This window comes from Typopeltis vanoorti, chromosome 7 (genome assembly GCF_054136105.1).
Source record: "Typopeltis vanoorti isolate ZY-2024b chromosome 7, IOZ_Tvanoo_1.0, whole genome shotgun sequence".
Taxonomy (NCBI): domain Eukaryota; kingdom Metazoa; phylum Arthropoda; class Arachnida; order Uropygi; family Thelyphonidae; genus Typopeltis; species Typopeltis vanoorti.
In genome coordinates this window covers 30,284,242-30,307,596 of record NC_143555.1, presented here as the reverse complement: position 1 = coordinate 30,307,596, position 23,355 = coordinate 30,284,242, and the positions used below count along the sequence as shown (strand labels likewise).

General features: G+C 36.8%; 1 protein-coding gene across 1 annotated transcript in view; it reads right to left on the bottom strand.

Annotated features, from left to right (window-relative positions):
* Positions 1-23,355, bottom strand: part of LOC150104547 (Ig-like and fibronectin type-III domain-containing protein 1) — a 548,674-nt gene that overhangs the window by 51,387 nt on the left and 473,932 nt on the right. The window contains exon 25 of the mRNA XM_090395576.1: positions 17,484-17,613. Within this exon, the coding sequence (XP_090251702.1) occupies positions 17,484-17,613 (130 nt within the window). The remainder of the gene's footprint in view (positions 1-17,483; positions 17,614-23,355) is intronic.

Here is a 23,355-nt window from a genome sequence, read left to right as displayed (position 1 = left end):
CAGTCCATTCTTTAGGAGTACTTCATTGAGCTAAACCATTTTCAAGCATTTTTAGCAGTGGCATAAAAGCTGGCCTGGTTAGTGTATCCGCTCTCCAGCCAAAAGGCTGCGGGTTTGAATCTCACCGTGAGCATGGAAGTCTGTGGAAAAACTAGTGGTGGTCAGCGGTAGATGGCGTTGTTGGAGTTGAGGTCAGTTGGTGGATTGAATGGTGGAGACAGAGTTATACAGCAAGTGCTCTCCCTTGATGAGTCTTTAGACTCCCTGGAGGTATCAAATAATAATAATAATAATCTGAAAAATCTGTAACATCAAGAAAGCATCAGCAATGCATTTACTAACTTGTATGAATATTTCTAAATGTGAACTTTATAACAACCCAGAAAAGGTGCTGAATAAAATACATGAATTTGACCTCCATGATCTGGTGTAATAATACCATGGGATAATTAAAAAAAAAAAAATTATTTTTCTTGTTTGTTGTTGTCACTTGTTGTGCTTGCTGTGTCTTAACTATATTTTTGACACCTTGCTTCTGGGTAGAACAATGGTGTGATGTAGCATGCAAATATCTTCCGCTGTTGAAAGTTTTTTTCTGTATACTGCAAATGAGACTGTTTTGATCATTCACTGAGATTAGAACATCTAAAAAAAGAAGTATTCTGTTTTGTTCAACTTTTACCATGAAATGAACTTTCATTTAAGCTATTTAGGATGTTTATAAAGCTATAAAGTATTGCTTTGAAACCTGGTCAGATACAAGAAATATAGCATCAACATCTCTAAGCCATATTTTGGTCTTTTGTGTGGAATTTTTCGATGGCCTCTTTTTCAAATAATTCCATCACCAACAGAAAAATCAAAGCCCCCACTGCTAGGCCTTCTGTGTATTCATAATAACGGTCTTTGGATTTGAAGTACATATTCTCTAGATAAAGTCTGAAAAGGGTTGATGGTGTTAGGTAGAAAAATATTTTCTAATAATAGTGTCATCTCCTCCCAGAATGCTTTGGTAAAAATACTTGTTACGTCCAAATTTGCTAGGATATCTTTCAGATGTAAATTGATATCCTGAATTTTGTTGAAAAAAAAACATGGATCATGAATTGATCCATGTTTTTTTCTACACATGGAGTTAGTAACTTAACTAAATGTTTGGAAAGATATGTAGGAGAATGGGTAGTGTCTACATTTAACATAATACTTCAACAGAATATCTTCCTTATGAATTTTCAGTGCATGATGTAACTGTGGAATGGCTGGATGTTTACACATAATTCAAACTTTGATTTTCTCAGACCAGTTACAAAGTTTGTTGATCAATCATTTGTTCTATTACAAGCAGTCCAGCCAGGATCACTCTCTAAGCATCTACGAGGGTGGTCTGAAAAGTTCTCGACCTCGACCATAGATGGCAACACTATTGCCAAGATTTTTTTTTTCTAAGTTGGTACATCGGTCATAAGCACCCATGTGAAATTGCAAGTCATTCTATTAAGTAGTTTGTTTTATACAGCTGTATGAAGCAAAAATGTTGTCTGTATCCCTTGAAATGGATAAAATTGAGTATCATGCAGTTATAAAATTCTTTGTAAAAGAAGGTTTAACGCCAAAAGAAATTCATTCATAGTTCATAAAAGTTTATGGGCACTCTTCTCCTTCGTTTTTGACAATTAAGAAATGGGCTGGCAAGTTTAAACGCGCCCATACCAGCCTTGAAGATGATCCACATGAAGGATGTCCAAAAAGTGTAACAACAACAGAAATCATTGACCAAGTGCACAATATGGTATTGGATGATCGGCGAGTCAAAGTGCATGAAATTGTTGAGACTATAGGCATTTCAAAAGAATGTGTAGGATATATATTTTTCATGACGAATTGCAAATGAAAAAGCTTGGCGCAAGATGGGTGCTGCACTTGCTCACCACAGATCAAAAGAGCACTCGCATGCAAATCTCTGGACAGTGCTTGGAGCATTTTAACAAGAATAAAACTGATTTTGTTCATTTATTTATTACTATGGATGACACTTGGATTCACCATTACGCATCGCAGTCAAAACAGTGGACAGAAGCCGATTGTTCAGCACAAAGAAGATGAAGTCATTTCCATCAACAGGAAAGGTCATGGCATCAATGTTTTGGATGCTAAAGGCATTTTGTTTATTAGTTATCTTGAAAAGGGTAAAACAATAACCAGAGAATATTATTCCAATCTTTTAACCAGACTAGATGAATAAATTCATGAGAAAAGACCCAGTTTGAAGAAGAAAAAAATAATCTTTCATCAGGATAATGCACCTGCCCACAAAGGTGTTTTGGCAATGGGAAAATTAAGGGATCTGCACTATGAATTGTTGGAACATCTACCCTATTCCCCAGATTTGGCTCCCTCTGACTTCTATCTCTTCCCAAAACTAAAACTCTTCCTCGCTGGTCAGCGTTTTTCTTTGAATCAAGAGGTGATTACAGCTGTAGAGGGGTATTTTGCAGATCTTACTGAGAACCACTACAGGCATGAAATAATGGTGCTGGAGCATCGTTGGAATAAATATATTAGTCTTAAGGAAGATTATGTTGAAAAATAAAAATGATTTTGAAATTCTGAATTCGTTTTTTCATTGTTATTATTATGTGACACCTCCAGGGAGTCCAAAGACTCATCTAGGGAGAGTGTGCCAACAGCATCGAACGATTGAACCCCTTCCAACTACTACTGCACTCAAACTTGCTTAACTTTTTGTGTGAGCCATTAATAGCAGAGGCTCTACCAATCGACCAACCTTAGCTGGCAAAGGTTAGTCAATTGGTAGGCCGCGAACTTTTCAGACCATCCTCGTAAGTAGCACTGCTGATGTTAATTCCCTTCAGGAAGATTTAAATAGACTTTTTACTTGGACAAAAGAGTGGGGATGTAATTTTAATATCAGTAAGTGCAAGGTGTTGCATTTTGGAGTGCAGAAATATAAAACTTTTACTATATCGATGGTGCTGTACTGTAGGAAGTGGATGAGATTAGAGAGTCTGGAGATGGTTGATAGTAGAATGAAGTTAAGAGGGCATATTGCTAGTGTTGCAAGAGCTGCACATCATATTGCTGCTATGATAAGAAGTACTCTAAAATATACAGATAAGGAAGTAGCTGTGCCACTGTATAAGGCACTGGTCAGACCACACTTGTACTATTGTGCTCAGATCTGGTCACCTGGTTTTCAATGTAATGTGGAGACATTGGAGAGGTTTCAGAGGCAAGTGACTAAGACAATATCGGGACTTTGGAATGCTGGCTATGGAGAGAGAGATTGAAGAAATGTAGACAGAATTTGGTGGATAGGAAGAAGAGAGATGATATGATAGAGACATTAAAGTTAGTGAGGGGATTTTATCAGATTAATCCAGAGGGAATTATAAAAAGAGGGGAAGAACCAGAGGTCATCCCTGGAGGTTATCTAAAAGTGTGGTGAAGAGGTGTGAGGAGTAGATTTTTTACATAGAGAATTGCCAGTGAAGGGACCACATTACCAGAATGTGTTGTTAATGTAAGGAATGTTAAGGATTTTAAGATTCTATAACATATATGATAAATATGTTGTCAGTTGAATGAACCTCCCTGCGATGAGTCTGCTGACTCCATAGAGCGTGTAATAATAATACTTAGTGAATGACCTCACATGGAGCATGCATAATAAAGCAAACAATATAATCAAGGACCTTTGAAACTGACCTAAGGAAATCAAAACTCAAATCATGTCTAAACATCCAATCATTCCATAGATAACATAGGGTAGAGCGAAATGGATGTGCAATCTTATTAAGCAAGAGGATATGTTTAAGGAGTATCATTAGAATAATGCGAGAGGTATTACACCAGGTGCCTGTGAATAAGTTACTATAAACTTGTGCTTCTATATTTTATTGTTATTATAAGTATTTTTTGCTCAAATTAACCAAATGAATGGAAATCACAACCACAGGTACTAACGAGCTGATTACTTCTGCACAACCCATAAGCACTTGTAGTGCATCAAGTCAGTTATCTTTTAAAATAAAAATCAGCTATGTGCAAGCATGCACTATGCCTACTGTGCAAAGCAAAGAAGTCAGCAGCAAAGGCCAATGACAGAAGAGTGGCTCGTGTCTCACCAGTGTAGCACTGTCGATTATTGACAAACCCAATGATAATATAAAGTGTCAGCTGTAAAATTGATGTTACCGATAAGAAAAAGGGGTGCAGTTTCTGTTGGCACTGGTTACATGCTTCCTGCACAAAAATAGAGGAATCTGTGCACAAAATACTTATTGACCTCCACCAGCCCTCCTTCTGCTCACTGTGCCTCCTTTCTTTAAGGCAGCTTCTGAACTTAGGTATATGAGTAATAAACCTTAAACAGCACCTTAAGACTATGAATAAAAATTTATCCTCCAAAATCCAAATGCTCGAAAGCTAAGCTATATAAATATAACTACATATACAAATATACAAAAACTAACTCTGTATTAACCTTATACAAATCACAAATCTACCCAGCTATTGAATACTGCTCTCACATTTGGAGTGGCAGGGGGGGGGGGGGCTCCTAAGAGCTACTTCAATCTCTTACCAACTCACACAGGCATTTGGTTTCTGCAATATGTGTATTCTATAAACATTTCCATAGCAAATGTTGATATGAAATATCATCAATAATTCCCTACTCCGTGCTAAGTCTGTTAGAACACATACAGCTGCTGCCCAGCATCCCTTCACAGTACACCTTGAAACCCAGAACAGCTTTCTTTTCCTCATCCATCTCCACTACTGCTGTATTGTGAAACAGTCTTCCTCCTTGTGTTTCCCAAGGAATACAACATATAGACTTTTAAATCAAATGTAAACAAGTTTCTCCTTTCCCAACCTATTGTCCATACGTAGTACTAATTTACTATAGGTCGATTAACCAACTTCTTGTGTATGGGGCTTGACGTAAAAAGAAAAAAAAGAGGAGTTATGAATTATATAAAATGCAGACATGAACATTTAAGAGTACTGTATGGAGAGCTGAGTTGCAGTATGAAATGAAATGGGCTGTGCAGGCTAATGGCAATCCAAAAGAAATTTATCATTATGCTGCAAGTATAAGAGAGAATGAATGTGAAAGAATAACTAGTGGTTGTTCACATAATTACTGCTCACTGTGCTAAGATCTATCAAATTGGTGTATGTAACATAGCACACAGTACTACTGCTACATTTGATGAAGAGATAGAAGTGTATGAGAAAGAGGTTCTAGAGTTATCGAATAAACTGGATAAGAATCTGGCACATCTGTTAAGAAATACCAACCTAATCAGTATCTCTGGAGTTGATTGTGAAGATTTTAGAGAAGTTGGTATGAACTTGCATTCAAGGAGCATCATGGGTTTACTAAAGGGAAGTGGTGTCTGAGCAATTTGCTCTTATTTTCTCAGCCATGACATTCATGACTGAGCTGGATAAAAGGAATGGATAAACTAGGATACTGCTGACTTTGAAAAGGCATTTGATAAGATATCTCACTAGGCTACTGCATAAATTGGAGAAATGAACTGTTGATTGGATAAGTTGGTGGCTGATGGACAGTTATCAGAAAGTAGTATTTGGGGGATGGATCTACCAGATTGATCCTGGGATACATCACTGGTGTTGTACCCCAAGATCAATCCTTTGACAACTGTTGTTCGACCTATATATATATTAACAATACTGAGAAGGACCTGACAGGAAGTGTTAAAACTGTTTGTTGATGAGGTAAAGATAGGCAGGAAATATGGAAAATGAGAATTCTTGTCAATTCTATGTTAGTGTAAAGTTGCATGCTTTGGCATGATGAGATATCCAATAGCATATTATATTGGTGGGATTCTGAGAAATTGATGATTATGAGAGATGCTGATGTTATGAGAAGCTGATGAGGCTAGGAATTTTGAAATTACGGTGGATAAGAATTTGAAGTTCAAAGGTTACATAGCAAAACATAAAAACAGTCAAATGCCTGTTTCTGCAATGTAGAAACAGACATTGACATATTATGATAAGTCATTTTGCCTCTTTACAGGGCTTTGATATGACTGCACCTGAACTTGCACAGATTTAATTTCCTGGGTTCTTGAGAAGATAAAGAAGCAGTGGAAAGGCTATGGCAAGAGCCAAAGAAAACTAGCTCTCACCCTTTTCTTAACTGTTCACAAACTTAACTTTCATGAGTGCCCACTTCTCCACTAATTACATTCCATATAATGAAAATTTTCATCAGCTGATATCCTACAATACCCTTTCAGAAGTTTTCAGACTTCTATTATATATCTCCTATCTGCCAGCATCTGCAGTCCACATACTCTCAATCTGTCCTCATAATCTATATTCCATAATCCTTATATCATCTTTGTAACTCTTTGCTTATAACAGGTTTTGGTGTAATGTAAGGAAAAATTTCTTTCAAGGCAATCTTACATGAAATCTGGTATGAACACACATTCAAAGAAGCTTACTAAATTCTAATCAACCACTGTAATATCAACAATAATGACTGTATAAAAATCTCAAGAATATGGATGGTGCCCATTTGACCCATCATAAACTTTTGTTCTAACACATCAGAACAATTAGGACCATGGCACTCCAGGATCTTAGCCATAATTTGTTAATAACAAACTGCAGCCCTTATTTTCTCTGGCATATGTTAATATGAATTTGATCTCTGGCTATAAAAGAGGAAGAAAGTTTCTAGTGTTTTCTTCACTAGAGATCAGACCAGTATAGTAACAACTGACCTAACTAGTATTGCTTTGACATTACTGTTTAAATTGCAATGTAGATTGTTTCTCTGTGTACATATATGCATGCACATCCCAGATGATGACCTTAATATGAAACTAAAAACATTGGGAAATTAAAAAGTTATTAGTTCTAACATGGTAGTAGTCTCCATAATGAATCAAAATGAATATCGATCACTGTATAATATTAAAGGATGAGAATGTTTCATATACTAGGTATATGAAACTGCTATATTGACTCTGGATGTCAATATAGCAGTGGGACGACAGAATTTTGCCATGCATTTTAAGAGAGAATACATTAAGGAACTGATAACTATATCGACTTGATTTTCATTGAAAGTCTGGCTATGGGAAAGGTGTCAAAGGATGAGAAGAAGGGTAAATGACAGTGATAGAATGTGTGTGTTAAGATTTTGGAGACATTAGTGAGACTGTATACAACATCGAGAAGACAAACACACATAATAACCAGATATTAACTGGTTATTATGTGTGTTTGTTTAGTCATGAATTCTCCACAGGTTTCATTGTACAGTATAATAAACATTATCTGTCTTCTCGATGTTGTATAAATGTTTATTATACTGTACAATGAAACCTGTGGAGAATTCATGACTAAACAAACACACATAATAACCAGTTAATAAGTTTTAATAAGTAAATATTTCATCCTAAATATCTTAGGACATCGTCAGTGCAGTGGTTATTACGTGTGTTTGTTTAGTTACAGATAATGTTATCTCTGAGGTTCAGCTTGGATTTGTTAAGGGGGGAAACTCTTTTTCAGTAATCTGATTGCATATAATAAAGTAACAAGGATTGATGATGGAAAGGCATGTACTTTCATTTTTTGGGATTCTACAAAGGCATTTGACAGGAAGGCACGTGATAAGCTGATACTTAAGGTTCAGCATATGGGTTCAGATATCAGCTGTGAAATGAATCAGAGTGTGGCTGGCTTGGAGATACCAGAGCTGTGTACAAGAGATCACTGCCACGAAAATAATGTCACAAGTGAGATTCCACAGGGCTCAGTACTGGGAACTCTACTCTTTAATCCCAATGATATTGTTAGTGGAATTCAGAGGGAAATTCAATTGTTTTCAGATGACATGAAGCTGCAAAGGGGGACCCTTCAGAAGGGTTTGATTCAGATGGACAAATGAACAGGGATATCAGTTAAATGCAAATGAAAGGTCATGAAATTTGGGATCCACTAAAGGAGGCTGCATACTCCACTGTTGAAACTATACTAAAGGAATTGGAGGATGCAAGAGATCTTGTGTTGGCGATAGAAATTTTAAGTTTAGAGGACATATTGCAAAGGATGTGAAAGTAATTCAGGATTGTGCAATACTGAGAAGGACACCGACCAGCAGAGATAGAAGAGTAGCGATTCCCTGAAAAGACATTTGAATTACTGTGCTCAGGTGTGGTCACCGAGATTCAAAGGGGATAAATTAACCTTAGAGAGGATGTAGAAATGGATTTCCCTGTGCAGAACCAGAAAAACTAGAACTACCAAGGAGGGGGAGTGGACATCAGTGAGACAGTTGAGGGTAAGAATATATAATGTACCCAAGCCAGTACTAAAGACAAGTAATCAGAATGGGATAGTTAGAATAACACATCAAGATAGGGGTGGGACAAAGGGACCTCTGCATTTCATGTATACTAATACCAGGAGTATTAGGAACAAGAAGGAAGAATTTTTGGCCTTGGTTGGATCTTCCTTGGTTATTGGCATTAGTGAAGCATGGCTGATGGCAGAGGATATAGTTAGTGGGATAGAATGTGTAGGTTATAGTGTGTTTAGGAGAAACAGAGAGAATAAAATGGGGGGGGGGGTGTTATTGATGATAGCTGATGAACTGCAGCCAAGGAGAATTGAGGTTGTATAGCAGGATAGTGAAGAGCTCATTTGAGGCTATTTGGTGCGAGATTGTGACTAGCAGAACAAAATATACAGTTGGGTGCTGCTATAGACCAGGTGATGGAATAGATGGTGGAGATAGTATGCATAAACAAATTAATGAAATGAGTGGAAGGAGGGTATTTATTATTGGGGATTTCAACTATGGTAACATTGATTGGAAAGAGGAGAGGACACATGTGAGGAAGGAACTGGATTTTATTCAATTATTAAGGGATAACTATCTGAGACAGCATGTAATAGAAAATACTAGCGGTTTGAGAGCACTTGACCTGGTAATAGCATCTGAGAATTTGACTGTAATTAATATGACCATATTGCCACCTATTGGTGAGAGTGATCATAAGGTCTTGGTGGCCAAAGGTGTGGAATTTTCGATTAAGACAGGGTATATGTGGAATTACCATGCTGGCAAGTATGACAAGTTTAGGAGATTGCTTGGTTCAGTGCCATGGCATGTAAAACTGCCAGGGTGGGATGTCGATAGAGCATGGGAAGTGGTCCAGGAGCATTTACGGGAGGTTATGGCTGATTGTATACCTAGGGTCTGAATAGTAAAACAAGTAGGGGTTAAATGGATGAATAACACCATTATGCTTGAGCTGCAAAAAAGAAACAACTGTGGAGGGAAATGAAAGAGAAAGTTGACCTGCAGGCCAGAAGGGTAACGAGTGTGGTAAGAAAAGCAAAAGCAGATTATGAAAGGAAACTAGCTATGCAAGCTAAAGAAAATCCCAAACAGTTCTTTAAATATGCTGCAAGCAAAAAAAAACTGTACACGGCAGAATGATTTTAAGGAATGCTGATGGTAAGGAGGTCACTGAATCAGTCAATATAGTGGAATTACTGAGTGAGCACTTTGCAAGAGTATATCATCCAGGTGGTGACACTGAAAGAATGAAGAAACCATTAGTTTATACAGGAATTGTGATGAATGAAGTGGAGGTGAATAGTCTATTACAGAACCTTAATGTGAATATATCTGTGGGATTGGATGGTATACCGGCACGGGTCTTACATGAAGCAGCTAAAGAATTATCAGTGCCCTTGACCATGTTGTTTAATCTGTGTCTCAGGTCTGGTTTAGTCCCGAAGGTGTGGAAAGAGGGGAAAATAGTTCCACTGCATAAACGAGGATCCAAGACTACTGTTGCAAATTACCGACCGATCATCGTATCAGGAGTCGTTGTCAAGGTCTTGGAGAAAGTAGTCAAGGGAAAAATACAGGAATGGATTGATGAAAATGAGATACTGTATGGGGGGTGGACAGCATGGTTTTGTGAAGGGTAGATCATGCCTCAGTAACTTGCTCAAGTTTTATAACACAGTGATGGCTGAACTGGATAAGGGTAATGGGTTTACAGTGATACTGCTGGACCTAGCTAAGGCCTTTGACAGTGTCGTGACGTGTTCTCTTCATGTTCGAATCCGCCATCTTGTTTAAGTCACTTTCATAAAATAAAGCACAACTAATTGTAAATTGATCACCAATCCAAGGGTAGAGAAATTTCTATTATACTGCGCCACTCTATCCTTAGATAAGTCTATATAAAACAGCAGGATCAATTCAAAGTTAGTTAGCAGTCTCCTCATTCATTCTGGCTGAAATATTTGTTTTCTATCTGGGATTCCCGCAAGATTCGACTTTTCGTGAACGGTGCAATAAAAAGGAATTCAGGCAAACACAATAATTAGATTAACAAAATGAAATATTTAATATAAGCTATATAACACATACATAAATTCTACTTCTAATTTTAAACAATAGAATCAAGTTAAACATTAGGTCAAGTCAATCACATTAGTTCAATCTTCCAAACCTTCACATACACTTTCTCAGCTTCTGAGTCACAAAGTTCCTACACTTAAATAATTATATTAGAACTTCCTATCTAATCAGTTTCCACACATTTCTCAGTCATGTTATAAGTTCAAAAATATTGCAGGCACTAAATAGCTGTAAATATCTCTCAAGCAATTCTTATCTTCAACTCTCAATCACGAAGAATTTCCACAGTTAAAGTTAGGTTAAACGTAGCGTAATTAACACTCAATTCTTCATGCATTGAAACAATACAATATGATAGTCCTTACCAGAAATAGTTCCTAGTACATCAATTACATTGTGAGCATACTTTTAAAATATATTTATTTCACTTAAGAACACATCTATAATACTTATCCAGAGTTATAATTAAAACACTATTAATCGCACTTTAGAATTCTAGACATCAACTGTAGGGTACTTTAACTATCCTTGTTACCACTCATTAAGTGGTAACAATCTCCTTAGGGCAAATTAGAAATAAGTCGCAATTCTAGACCAACTGGGTTTATTCAGAATTCTTCACTGAACGTCCAGCTTTTTATATTATCCGATTACGGCATTAATTTCCTTTTATTATTACTGCTGACTTCACTTTCAGCTAACTATAAGATTCACTTCATCTTTGCTCGCTTATAAATATTATCCTTTTTAACTTCTGCCCTTAAGAACCTTTCATTTACTTCTACTTCTCTAGTTTATACCCTTGCTTCCTTTCACTTCAAAATTTCCGTCTCAACTCTTCCCTCCTTGTTACCTCTTATATTTTTTTTATTCCTTCTCCAGCTCGCGCTCTGTTCCACTCGTGCTCGTTTATTTCATGCGTTTCCATGACAACAAATAAACGTAAACATTTTCGCCAATATTACATAAGGCTATACCACTACATTGAGTTAATAAAAACACAATAAATAGAATATTAGAGCTACTTAATCAACTCTTTCATTTCGTATACAGATAATTATAATAATATTCACCTTACAATATATATAAGTTATAATAAATTATACACATATTATTGTTTAATAAATTAATAGTAGATTAAGTTCAGAATAAATACTTAAATAACAATTCTTAAATAAGGAGTAATAAATAACTTTTATACAAGTCATGATTAATATATAATAAGCAATGTTAAATGTGAATGATGAAAAACAAAATACACAACATAGTTTCATTCACAATTTAACAACAGGATACCACATGGAATTCTAATCCATAAACTGCAACATATGGGAATGGATATAGGGTTGGTGAGATGGAAAGGTGGGTAGTTGATGGAGAGATATCAGAGAGTAGTTTATTCAGGAGCAGAATCCAAAAGACGGCCAGTGACTAGTGGTGTGCCGCAGGGTTCTGTTCTTGGACCACTGCTGTTCAATTTGTTCATTAACGATATAGGGAAGGATCTAAGAGGAACAGTTCATTTGTTTGTTGATGATGCAAAGTTGGATAGGGCAATAGTGAATGCAGAAGATGTCAAAATCTTGCAGGATGATTTGGATAGATTGGAGTTCTGGGCTATGGAGAATGGATGTCAATTTAATGTGACAAAATGTAAGGTTATGCATTTTGGGGTGAAAAGATTAGCAGCAGTATACCACATTGGTGGAACTGTACTCCAGGAGATTGATGAGGCCAGGGACTTGGGAATGTTGGTGGATAGGGAAATGAAGTTTAGAGGACACATTGCAAAAGTGGCTAAATCAGCTCATCAAATCACTTGGTTGCTTAAAAATACTTTGACAAGCAGAGACAAGCAAGTTATTATTCCTCTGTACCGAGCCCTGATAAGACCTCATCTTGCCTACTGTGCCCAGATTTGATCACCTAGGTTTCTTCTTGATGGGGAGGAGGTGGAAAGGATCCAAAGGTGAGTGACCAAGATGATAGCATGTCTATGGAATGAACCTTATGAGAACAGTTTGAAGATTTGTGGGTTGCAGAAATTGGTTGATAGGCAGAAAAGGGGAGATACGATTGAGACATTGAAATTGCTGAAGGATTTCTATAGGATTAATTCAGAGGATATTTTTGAGATCAGGACTGGTGGTGGGAGAACTAGGGGACATCTATGGAAGCTGGGCAAGAGTGTGGTTAGCAAGGGTGTTAGAGCTGGGTTCTTTACTTTTAGAGTGGTAAATGAGTGGAATAAGCTGCCAGTCTGTTGTGGGTGCTATGACAGTGAATGAGTTCAAGGCAAGGTATGATAGATACTGTGAGAATGTCGAATAGTTGTGTGGACATGATGTTTAGGGCCTCCCTCGATGAGTCTAAGGACTCCCTGGAGTCGTCCATAATAATAGTAATAGTAATAACAAAATTAACAAGGACTGTATAATGTTAATTATAAACAGAGACACTGAGGGTATGTGGTTTACAGAGTTTGATGGATAGAAGACATTTAAACTGTTGAGAGGATTGAGATGAGATGAGAGATTTTAAAGGATCGAAAATGGGTAAATGTTTCATATCATAGAACAAGGGGAAAATTGGAAGGATGGGGGGGGGAAATCCCTGGAAGTTGCAAATGGAAGTAATGAGAAACAGGGTGAGAAGTAGTTTTATGCATCGAGGTTGATTAGACTGTGGAGTGCAGGCCCGATAGTGTGAGAACAAAAACAAAGCAATTAGGTAGTTATATGACAGGCTTTGTATTGTCTAAAACTCATCCCATGATGAGTCTTGCGACTCCATGGATTGGGAATAAAAAAATGTGTGCATTTTAAGCAATTATTAACGCGCGCGTGTGTGTGTGTGTGTGTGTGTGTGTATTATATGAATCCCACCCATGAAAGTCTGTGAACCAGGAGTATACTGTTAGTACTCTTAGCAGGCTAGTTAGATATGCTGTAGTGATATACACTGCTTGGAAAGAAGTCAACAGACATCATAGTGTGAACAACAAAGCCACGACACCCACCTTAATAAGATGTAGGACCGCCTTTCATTGCAATAACTCCAGCAGTCCTATGGGGCACACTTTCCACAAGCGTACAATAGCAGTCAATGGGAATTTTGGACCATTCTTCCTGTAAGCATGTAATGAGGTCCTGGACTGTTGTGGGATGGACATCCTTTGACCACACCCAAAACTCCCACAGATTTTAATCAGTGAGATTGAACATGAAGTGTAGTGACATTCATGTCCACAAACCACACAGCAGCAGCAACTTTATGACACAGTGCATTGTCTGTCCGAAAGAGACAATGGTCAGTTCTGTAGAAACATCACAAAGTAGGAAGCATTGTATTGTCCAGAATGTTCAGATGCCTCTCAGAGTTCAATGCTTGGACCACAAACAGAGGTTCAAGGCCAAAACAGGACCATCGGGCATCCGGCATGCCCACACGCATCCCTCTTCTTGGTAGAGGGTGTAGTGTGATTTGTCACTCCATAACAGAGCTTTACAAGTTTCCACGTCCCACTGTACATGCTCTTTGCACCACTGAAAACAATACTGCATGCTGATTTGAGTAATGTGGGACTTGCATATTGCATTCCTACCATGGAAACCCATGTTGTGAGCCTAGGTTCTGAATGTTTTTGTGCAGATTAGTGGTGTCCAGTCGATGTCCAGAACTATATTCATCTTATCAGCTGACAAATTGTTGTCTTTACGTAAAATATTATCCTTCATAGCACCCTACAGTCATGTTTAGTGAATGTCATGGGTCGTCCACTGTGGGTAGCACTTGCAGTTCATTCCCCGCGCTTCCATCACCGTATGGTATCCTTGATTGTTTACCTGGAATGGTCCAATTTGTCAACAGTTTGCTGAACAGATAGGCCTACAACATCATAATGCCTCTTTCAAGCTCTGTCAGTTACCTTTTCGCAGCCATTTCACCTGGAGACAGTTGAACTGACTTGGAAGCATCATATTCCTCCAATTTATACCAGCTATAAACACGTGACTCATGCACGGCATGATGCACCTTACCTGTGGGAATGTCCTTTGACTTCTTTCGAAACAGTGTATACTGGAGTGTTTCAATAAAAATTCCATATATATATTTTTATTACATGTATAAGCTGTGAAAGTTTTTAAATATATCTAGTAAACACGTTCTATTAATGGTGATGTCCATTAAATGTTTGTTCTTGTATTGACAGTTCTCTGCTAGTTTTATGCAGGGTCAGTTTTCTATTAATGTTCTTTAGGATGATTTGAAAGTCCAGGACTGTTGTATTGAGGAAATTTAAAATCTGCTCCCTACCCCACTTGAAGTTGGTTACTTGTATTTGTGAGTCCTTACCTTCAGTGATGCAGAGATGAGTTAGGATCATGTTATTTAGTGATACTCTGTTTTCAAGTTTTTTTAAGAATAAATTGTAAACCACTGATGGTTTTAATAGAGCAATAAGCTTTATAAGATTTCATGGATCTCTCAATAGTATCTGATTAAGATTACAGAAATTACATTTTTGGTCTTTAGAGAATGTTTAATTTTTTTTTGGTTTCATCACCCCTCATTTTGCTGAATCACCTTGTGAAACTCATTTCTTCTATTCACCTGGTCTGTTGTTAATCTACAAATATTTATTGTTTGCTTTTTTCATATCCTTTAGAGAAAGTCTCCTCTTTGTTGAGTTGCCAAGTTTGTTGTAGTTTCAGTTGTTGGGGAGGTTTTCTTTTCCAAACTCCCCAGGAAGTCTGTTTTCTTCTATTTTTGTTTTTCTAATTTGGAATACTCACCTGCAGATGTGGGGATAGGAATTGTACTTTCTTTAGGTTCCAGGCAGATCCTAAAAGATTGTCTCAAAACAAAATGCTTTAATTGCTTAGGAGTGTCAGATTTCAGGACAATCTGTACCCAGATGAGCAAAAGTTCTGCAACACAGACACTATCAACAGACTCCTGGTAATTACTAGTACTGTGATTGACCCCACGTACACCAGGCTGGGGACTTGCTGTTTCATTTCCATTGAATATGAAACATTGAATACTTCCTGATTTCTGTTTCTTTCTACATAAGCCTTTTGACTATAGGCTGTTTAGAGAAAACATAGATTATCTCATTCAGAATTTTCTGATGAGATAATTTTATGCATTTTATGGAGATCTCAATTCTTATTATGCACAGCTGCTTTTCCAATCATCATAGCTGGTCTTGCAAATAAGGGCTGAAAAGTAGTTTCTCTTGTAATAGCTTTCACAACTATCTGGTATCAACTGCTACTAAAGGGTGTAATGGCATTGTTGTTTGTTTGCAGCTGTGACTACCTCTTTTCTTGTCCTTGTCAGATGTCATCTCCTTCCGCTTCCACCATGTACAGTTTTGTGCTTCTCTTTTACATTCGTCATAGGATAAAAAGGTCCAGTCCTTAATATTTCCCATCCAATCTGTTCTTTGTTTTCCTCTTCTTTTTCCTTGTATCATTCCTTCTAGAAGTATTTTTTTGTAAGGATTCATGCCTCAGTATGTGACCAAGGTAGGTGAATTTCCTTTTCTTAATGGTTTTCAACAGAGTCCTATCTTCTCTCAATCTAATATTTCTAAATTAGTTTTTTTGGCAGTCCATGGGACTCTAAGAATTCTTCTGAGGTTCCATATCTCAAAGGCTTTTAGTTTATTTTCACAATATTTTGATATTATTCAGGTTTCTGCTCCTTATAGCAGTGTTGACCATACGTATCATTTGAACAGCCTAATTATTGTTTTTGTGTGAATTTCCCTTGAGGCCAGAATGTTTTTCATGCTAATGAAGGTTGATCTAGCAATTTCTATTCTTCTTAATATTTCCTTATCACACTAGTGAATAAACACATGGAGACCTTTGAATCCAATCCTACAAGTAGTATTTGTCAAAGACAGAGTCCACCATTAATAAGAACATCAGTGTCCACAAGTAAGAGAGGAGATCTGCACTAAACTATTAGTGCCTACAAAAGAAGAAGAAAAAAGATTACTACTTATGTATGAAGTAGTAAGTGCCCACAAGTATAGAGGATAGAGTAGAGACAATTAATGTTGACAAAATGGTTTCTCTTGCTCCCTCCCCATGCATAGAACATGATAGCATGTAGTGATTGAGCAACCTCGAGGGCTGGATTTGTCTTAGCTGTAGCTAGAGGACCAGAACATCTAAGAGACATCCACTCTGTGATCCTGCAACCTCCAAAATTATCACAAGTGGAAAAAAAAATTACTAAGTTGGGGAGATGTTATTCCCCCCCCCCCCCACACACACACCCAGCTAAACATCTAAAATTACCATATTCTGTTAATTTTAGTTTGATATGATCTGAATTTGTCATCAGTTTGGTTTTAATTATATTAATCTTTAAACCTTTTTTTCCTGCTTTCTCTGTCAAGGTCATGTAGCATTTCCTGAGCTTCTTTATTTTTTGTTAAAAGAACAATGTCATTTGCAAAACACAAGTGATTAAGATTTTTTCCATTGAAATTGTATCTAATTATTGATAAGTCCATAGCTTTCTCATAAAACATTCTTTTAATGTAGCAGAAAACAATTTGGATGATATAAGATCCTTGCCTTACTCCTCTTCTAATACCAAATTCCTTTTCGTGATGTTCTTGCTGTTGACTTTTGATACAGAGTTTTTAAAAATGATATGCTTTGTTGGGATGGCTTGTTGTTTTAAGCTGTATATGATTTCTGTATATTTTCCATATATATACGCAGCCAGCAAAATGACTCTATATCATTATAATACTATGGAGATGAAATAAAAAGTTTTTTTTTCCCCATCTTGCACACAAAGTACAAGTACATTATACTAGAAAAATTGCATTCTTGTCAAGTACAAAGTACTTTCTAAGCAAATATGAAAACTTTCAGGATCTGTTCTGATTGGCACAAAAAAATTGTGCGTACAAGGGAATAAGAAGCAAAGCTTCGTGTGTGTGTGTGTGTGTGTATACACAAAAATAAAATTTTTAAACAATAAACCTTACCATATAATGTAACTACAATAGGATCTGTGTGTAAACTGAATCCATAATGATTGCCTGCTTTAACTGCTACTTCATATGTCAGTCCAGTCTGTAATCCTTGAAGCTGAAGGGATGCTTTGTATGTCAAGTTCTGAAAAAAACATATTCCATGAATCGTGCTTCCCATTTACTCACCTTTCATTATTATTTTTTTAATGATAATGATAATTTTAATTTTTTTAATTAATTTTTTTAAATAATATAAGACACAGGCTAGAAGAGTGACTAGTATGGTAAGGAAGGCGAAACTGGAATATGAGAGGAGATTGGCCATAAGACCCAAAGAAAATCCTAGGGAATTTTTTAGCTATGTAGCCAATAGAAGGAGAAATTACTGTGGAAGAACGATATTGTAGGATAAAAATGGGAATAGAGTGACTGATGCAGAGGACATAGTGGAATTGTTCAATGAACACTTTATTAGAGTATTTCATCCTGGAGGAGTCAGTTTTAATACTAGAGGGATAGGGCAGGTTCGAGGTTTAGAGGTAGAGGAGGAGAGTGTGTTTCAAATACTGAGTACTCTGGATACCAGTAAAGCTGTGGGACTGGATGGTATTTCACAATGAGTTTTGAGAGAATGTGCTAGGGAACTGACAGTGCCTTTGACCTGGCTTTTCAACGAAAGTCTGGCTGCAGGAAAGGTGCCTATGGAATGGAAGGAAGGTAAGATAAGGAGAGTCAACATGGATTTGTGAAGGGGTGCTGTTGTTTTAGCAATATGCTAGCCTTTTATAATAAAGTTACAAGAGCATTAGATGAGGGAAAGGCATATACTGCCATTTTCTTAGACTTAGAAAAGGCATTTGACAGGGTGCCACATGATAAGCTGATATTTAATTTGCAGCACATGGGTCTGGATGTCAGATTGGTCAATTGGATTCAGGATTGGCTGTCCAATAGGTATCAGAGAGTTGTGTGTGGTGGGGCAGTTTCAAGGAGGCAGAGGGTTACAAGTGGGGTCCCACAGGGCTCAGTACTGGGACCTATATTGTTTAACCTTTATATCAGTGACATTGTCAGTGGATTGCAAGGGGATATTCAGTTGTTTGCAGATGATGTGAAGCCGGTAAGGATTATTAGTAATAGTGCAGATGTGGTATCCCTGCAAGAGGATTTGAATAAGCTAGATAGATCGGCAAATGAATGGGGGTTGTCGGTTTAATGCAGCAAAATGTAAGGTCTTGAGGTTTGGGAAACATCAATTGGACGCAGCATACTCTATGGGAGGAGTTATACTGGAGACAAGAGATCTGGGATTGATGATTGATAGAAACCTGAAATTTAGGGGACATATTGCAAAGGTGGTGAAGGTAACACAGAGGATTGCTGCAATAATGAGACGGACACTGACCTGCAGAGATAAAAGGGTTATCATTCCGTTGTATAAGACTCTGATCAGACCACACTTAGACTATTGTTCTCAGATTTGGTCCCCAGGATTTGAAGGGGATAAATTAACTGTGGAAAGGGTATAAAGGCAGATAACAAAGATGGTTTCAGGACTCTATCATGTGAGTTATGAGGATCGGCTGAGGGAATGTGGACTGCAGAGTTTGGTGGATAGAAGGAGAGGTGATATGATTGAGACTTTTAAACTCTTGAAAGGTGGTTACAGGGTTGACACTGGGGAGTTCTTTCACTTGGTTGAACAGCAGGAAGGAGTGATGACAAGAGGCCATCCCTGGAAGTTACGAAAGGAAACCGTGAGCAGGAGGGTGAGGAGTGGTTTCTTTGCATGGAGGGTCGTTGAACCATGGAATGCATTGCTTGATGGAGTGGTGAGAGCGAGAATGGTCAATGGGTTTAAGGAGTGGTATGAAAGACTTTGTGTTTCTTAGGAAGGACCTCCCACGATGAGTCTTTTGACTCCATGGAGGCCTGAATAATAATAATAAAAAATGATGTTTCTAAAAATGTACTTATGGTGGAAATAAAGACAACATTCATATTTGCTAAGAAGTTTTAATTTGGACAAACTTTAGGGAAAAACAAACACTGAAAAATGGAAAAAGAATTACAAAGAGCAGTCTTTCAATATCAGACATCCAATAACAAGGTGGTGGTTGCATTAAGCAATAAAAATTTATTTATGATTTAAGGACATTCCAACAAATTAGACATATTATTCAAACCTACTGCCCATTAGTAACAAATAGAGATATTATCCTTAATTATTAACTTATTCTTAGTTCTGGCATTGATCTAAACTGTAGAGGAGTGATGATCATTGTTATATGTTTTGTGGTGTTTAAAAAAGTGATAACTGTGTGTGTGTGCACACACATACATTCTCTTTTAAAGATGGATCATTTTAATTTTTTATTGTTGAAAAATAAAAATTAATAAAATTGTATGCAGAATCAAATTCATTTGCAGCAGAATTAGACAGAACAGATGCAAATTCTGCCTTCTATATTACACATTGGTAATTTAATTGTAGTAATCGTGCATTATTTAACTCATTTAGATTATAATATACTTCATTTTCAAATTTTGATGGACTCAAAGCATCTTGATTAAAGAAGGATATTCACACCAACATCTAGCTGAAGAAATACATCCTTCATACCCACACAGCTGATTGTCTTTTAGAAGCAAGTACACTGAATAGTCACTTTTTTAGGAACAACATTTAATAGCGAGCAGGATCCCCTTTTGCCTTAACAACAGCCTGTATTCTCTGTGGTTTTGATTTGACTGTCTAAATGTTCCTGTTGAATGTTTGTTGTAGATTGGATGGTGACACATTGCTGTTATGAACTATTCACATTGTAGCTATGACCTATTCATTCTACCTCATTCCACTAGATGCTCTGTTGGGTTGAGATCTGGGGACTGAGCCGTCCACTGAAGTAAAAAAATTCACTGACATGTTCCTTGAACTGCTTCAACACATTACGAGATGATGTTCTGCCTACTATTGTTGTGCTGAGCTGTGATTTGACTGGTTGCACACCTCCTGTCAGATTTCACAATACTTGCCATTCTTCTCTGACTTCATGCATCAGTGAACTGTTTCTGTTTACAGGACTGCTGAAGGAGTATATCCTAAATACTTGTGTGTGAGAAGCCCAGATCAGCAGACATTTGTGAGATACTGACACCAACAATCATACCACTCAGTTACTTAAGTCATGCCTTTTACCCACTCTAATGCATGAAAAAAAAAAAAAAAAAAAAAACCCAAAAAAAAACATGAACCACTGAATGCCTGGATTTAATAATAGAAACATGACTCAACATATTCAGAAATTGCTATTTTCCTAAATGAGGAGGTGTTCTTAATAAAGTGACCACTCAGTATATATTATAATTCCAAAAATAATGCTGTATTAGACAAGAAATTAATTTAAGGACTATATTAATAAAAAAATGAGCTAAGGACTTATTTCAGCTTATAAACAGAATTATGAAATTTTAAAGAATGGCATGAAATTTACATTACTAAGGGTTGGTACTAAAGAATATATGCAAAAAGCGAAGATACAGTGAAAAAAAAAAAAAAAGTCCATCAGTACTTAGACAAATTCTTGTAAGACCAAAATGGAAAATCCAAGACAAATGAAGAAGGGCTAGATTTCAAATACATAGTCAATTCATAGATCATCTTGGAGGAATGGTATGCAGTTTATACATATAGAATTAATCTGATGGACAGGATTTATGATGACTTGTACTTCAATGGATTTGGAGTTAAGTGTTTGGAGAAGGTGTTATTTAAAAAGATGACACTTGACATGAAAGTGGTACTTCTTACCATTGTGAGAATGTTCTTGAAAGGAATAAATACGGCAGTGGTGGGATCACAGTGTGGGTGAGGCATTATGCTTAATGGACACACCGAGCTACAAGTGCTGGGAAAAGGGTACAATAATTGGTGTGAATGATATTGCAGTGAAGTTCTGAAGAAACTTTTATTGCGGTGAAGTTCTGAAGAACTTCATGGCAATGAAGAATTTCACTGCAACATTGTTCACACCAATTGTTCTGTGGTGTTGTAGGTGAAGAATTAATTTCTATGGATGACGATGCCACAACACATCATACACGAGCAGTGGAGACTGAGGATATTAATCAAATCGAGTGGCCAGCCCCATAGAGCACGTTTGGGATGCAATAGGAAGAAGCACTGCTGATTGAAATTCACCAGAAAACAAGGCCATATCCTTGTGCTGAAGGAGGGGTGGGCCAGTTTGCCTCAAGAACTCCTGAATCACTTGGTACTAACATGGTACAACATTATGAGAGCTGCAGTGCAGTTCGGGGTGTACATTATTCCATACTTAAATGTCTGTACGCACTGTACATTTATTCCTTAACTACGTCCTTAGGAAATTTTTAACTTTTGCCAAAAATGTATTGCAATTTTATTTGTGCAAAATTTATAACACATTTTTTGTGTAATATAATTTAATAACATGCTGGCAATAAATTTATGTCCACATTTGGCTGTAGTTGTGAAAATTTTTTCATATACAGGTTAAAATGTAGTTCATCCTTAGCTTTTGTACTCCACTGTAATACTAAAATAATTGATAATTATGGCCTTCATCCTGATCCGACTCATGAAGTTTCTAGAATTTCAATTCTATATGTTAAAGGACTATCAGAGAAAATTGCAAGGTTTCTTTGCCAGACTGACCTACAACTATCTTTCCATCCAGTTCAAAAACTAAATTCCTTCCTAGTCCCTCAGAAAGAAAAGTATCCTCTTCTCTCTTATCCTGGAGTTTACAAGATTTCTTGTTCATGCATCTTTGTTATTATGAGCAGATGGATCATTCAGCTCAGATTTGCTAGAAGAACAAGAGTATATGTTACTTCAAGAGTATGATAAGTCTGGTTTAGCTAGCCATGCTTTATCCACTAGACAGAGAATTAGAACCAAACTACAATCCTATACACAAGTTATTTTCTTCTTGAAATATTATATAAAGAAAGTTGTGAAGCCCATATTCATAACCTGAACCTCAACAAAAACGAATGCCTTAAACTTTCCCAATTTTGGAAAGTCATCTTAAGTAACACTCCTCATTCCTGTCCATATTCTTGAGAGTTTTAGACCATCATTATTGTTAATATTAAGGTGGCTGATAAGAATTTCACAGGCCCTCCTTAAATTTATATTCATACCATATTTTGCTGTGATGTAGGTAACAGGTGCCTTTTGAATCAATTCTATGTGGAGTATTCAGGGAATGATCAGAAAAGGCCAACTTTACCATAGATATTAAATTTGATGTGCTGTTTATGTTCCTTTTTTCGGATAGGAATTGTGCATCATGTTTCCTCTATATAGGGCAAATTACAGGTGCAATGAATACGGTATACTCGAGGGTGGGCCAGAAAAGGAAGTGGATCCTTGGATGAGTTGAGTAAGTTCTTTAATTTTGCAGGAGGTTTAAAGGGTAGCTTTAAGGTTGTATTACTTACTGTAGTATTCTGTTTATTTTATCTGATATCTTTTTAATGTATGGAATGGTTACAGTTTTATTGTAGTCTAGTTTATTTTTGTTTTTAGGTGAGGTCTTGTGAAGAATTTAGTTGATAGTATTTTGGCTATAGCCATTTTTTTTAGGAAGGTATTGCTGATAACTTTTAATTCATCTTTAAGTATTTATTCATTGGAGCAAATCCTCAAAGCCCTGTTTTTTAGTGTGATAATAACACCTAGTTTTTGTGTTGGGTGGTAGTGGTTTATGTGTATATACTGGCCAGTGTGTTTAGGCTTCTGGTAAACAGTGAAGAAAAGATTGCTAGAAAGAAGACATGTGACAAGTGCATCTAGAAAACGAAGTGTATTCTTCCTTTCAATCTCAACTGTGAAATT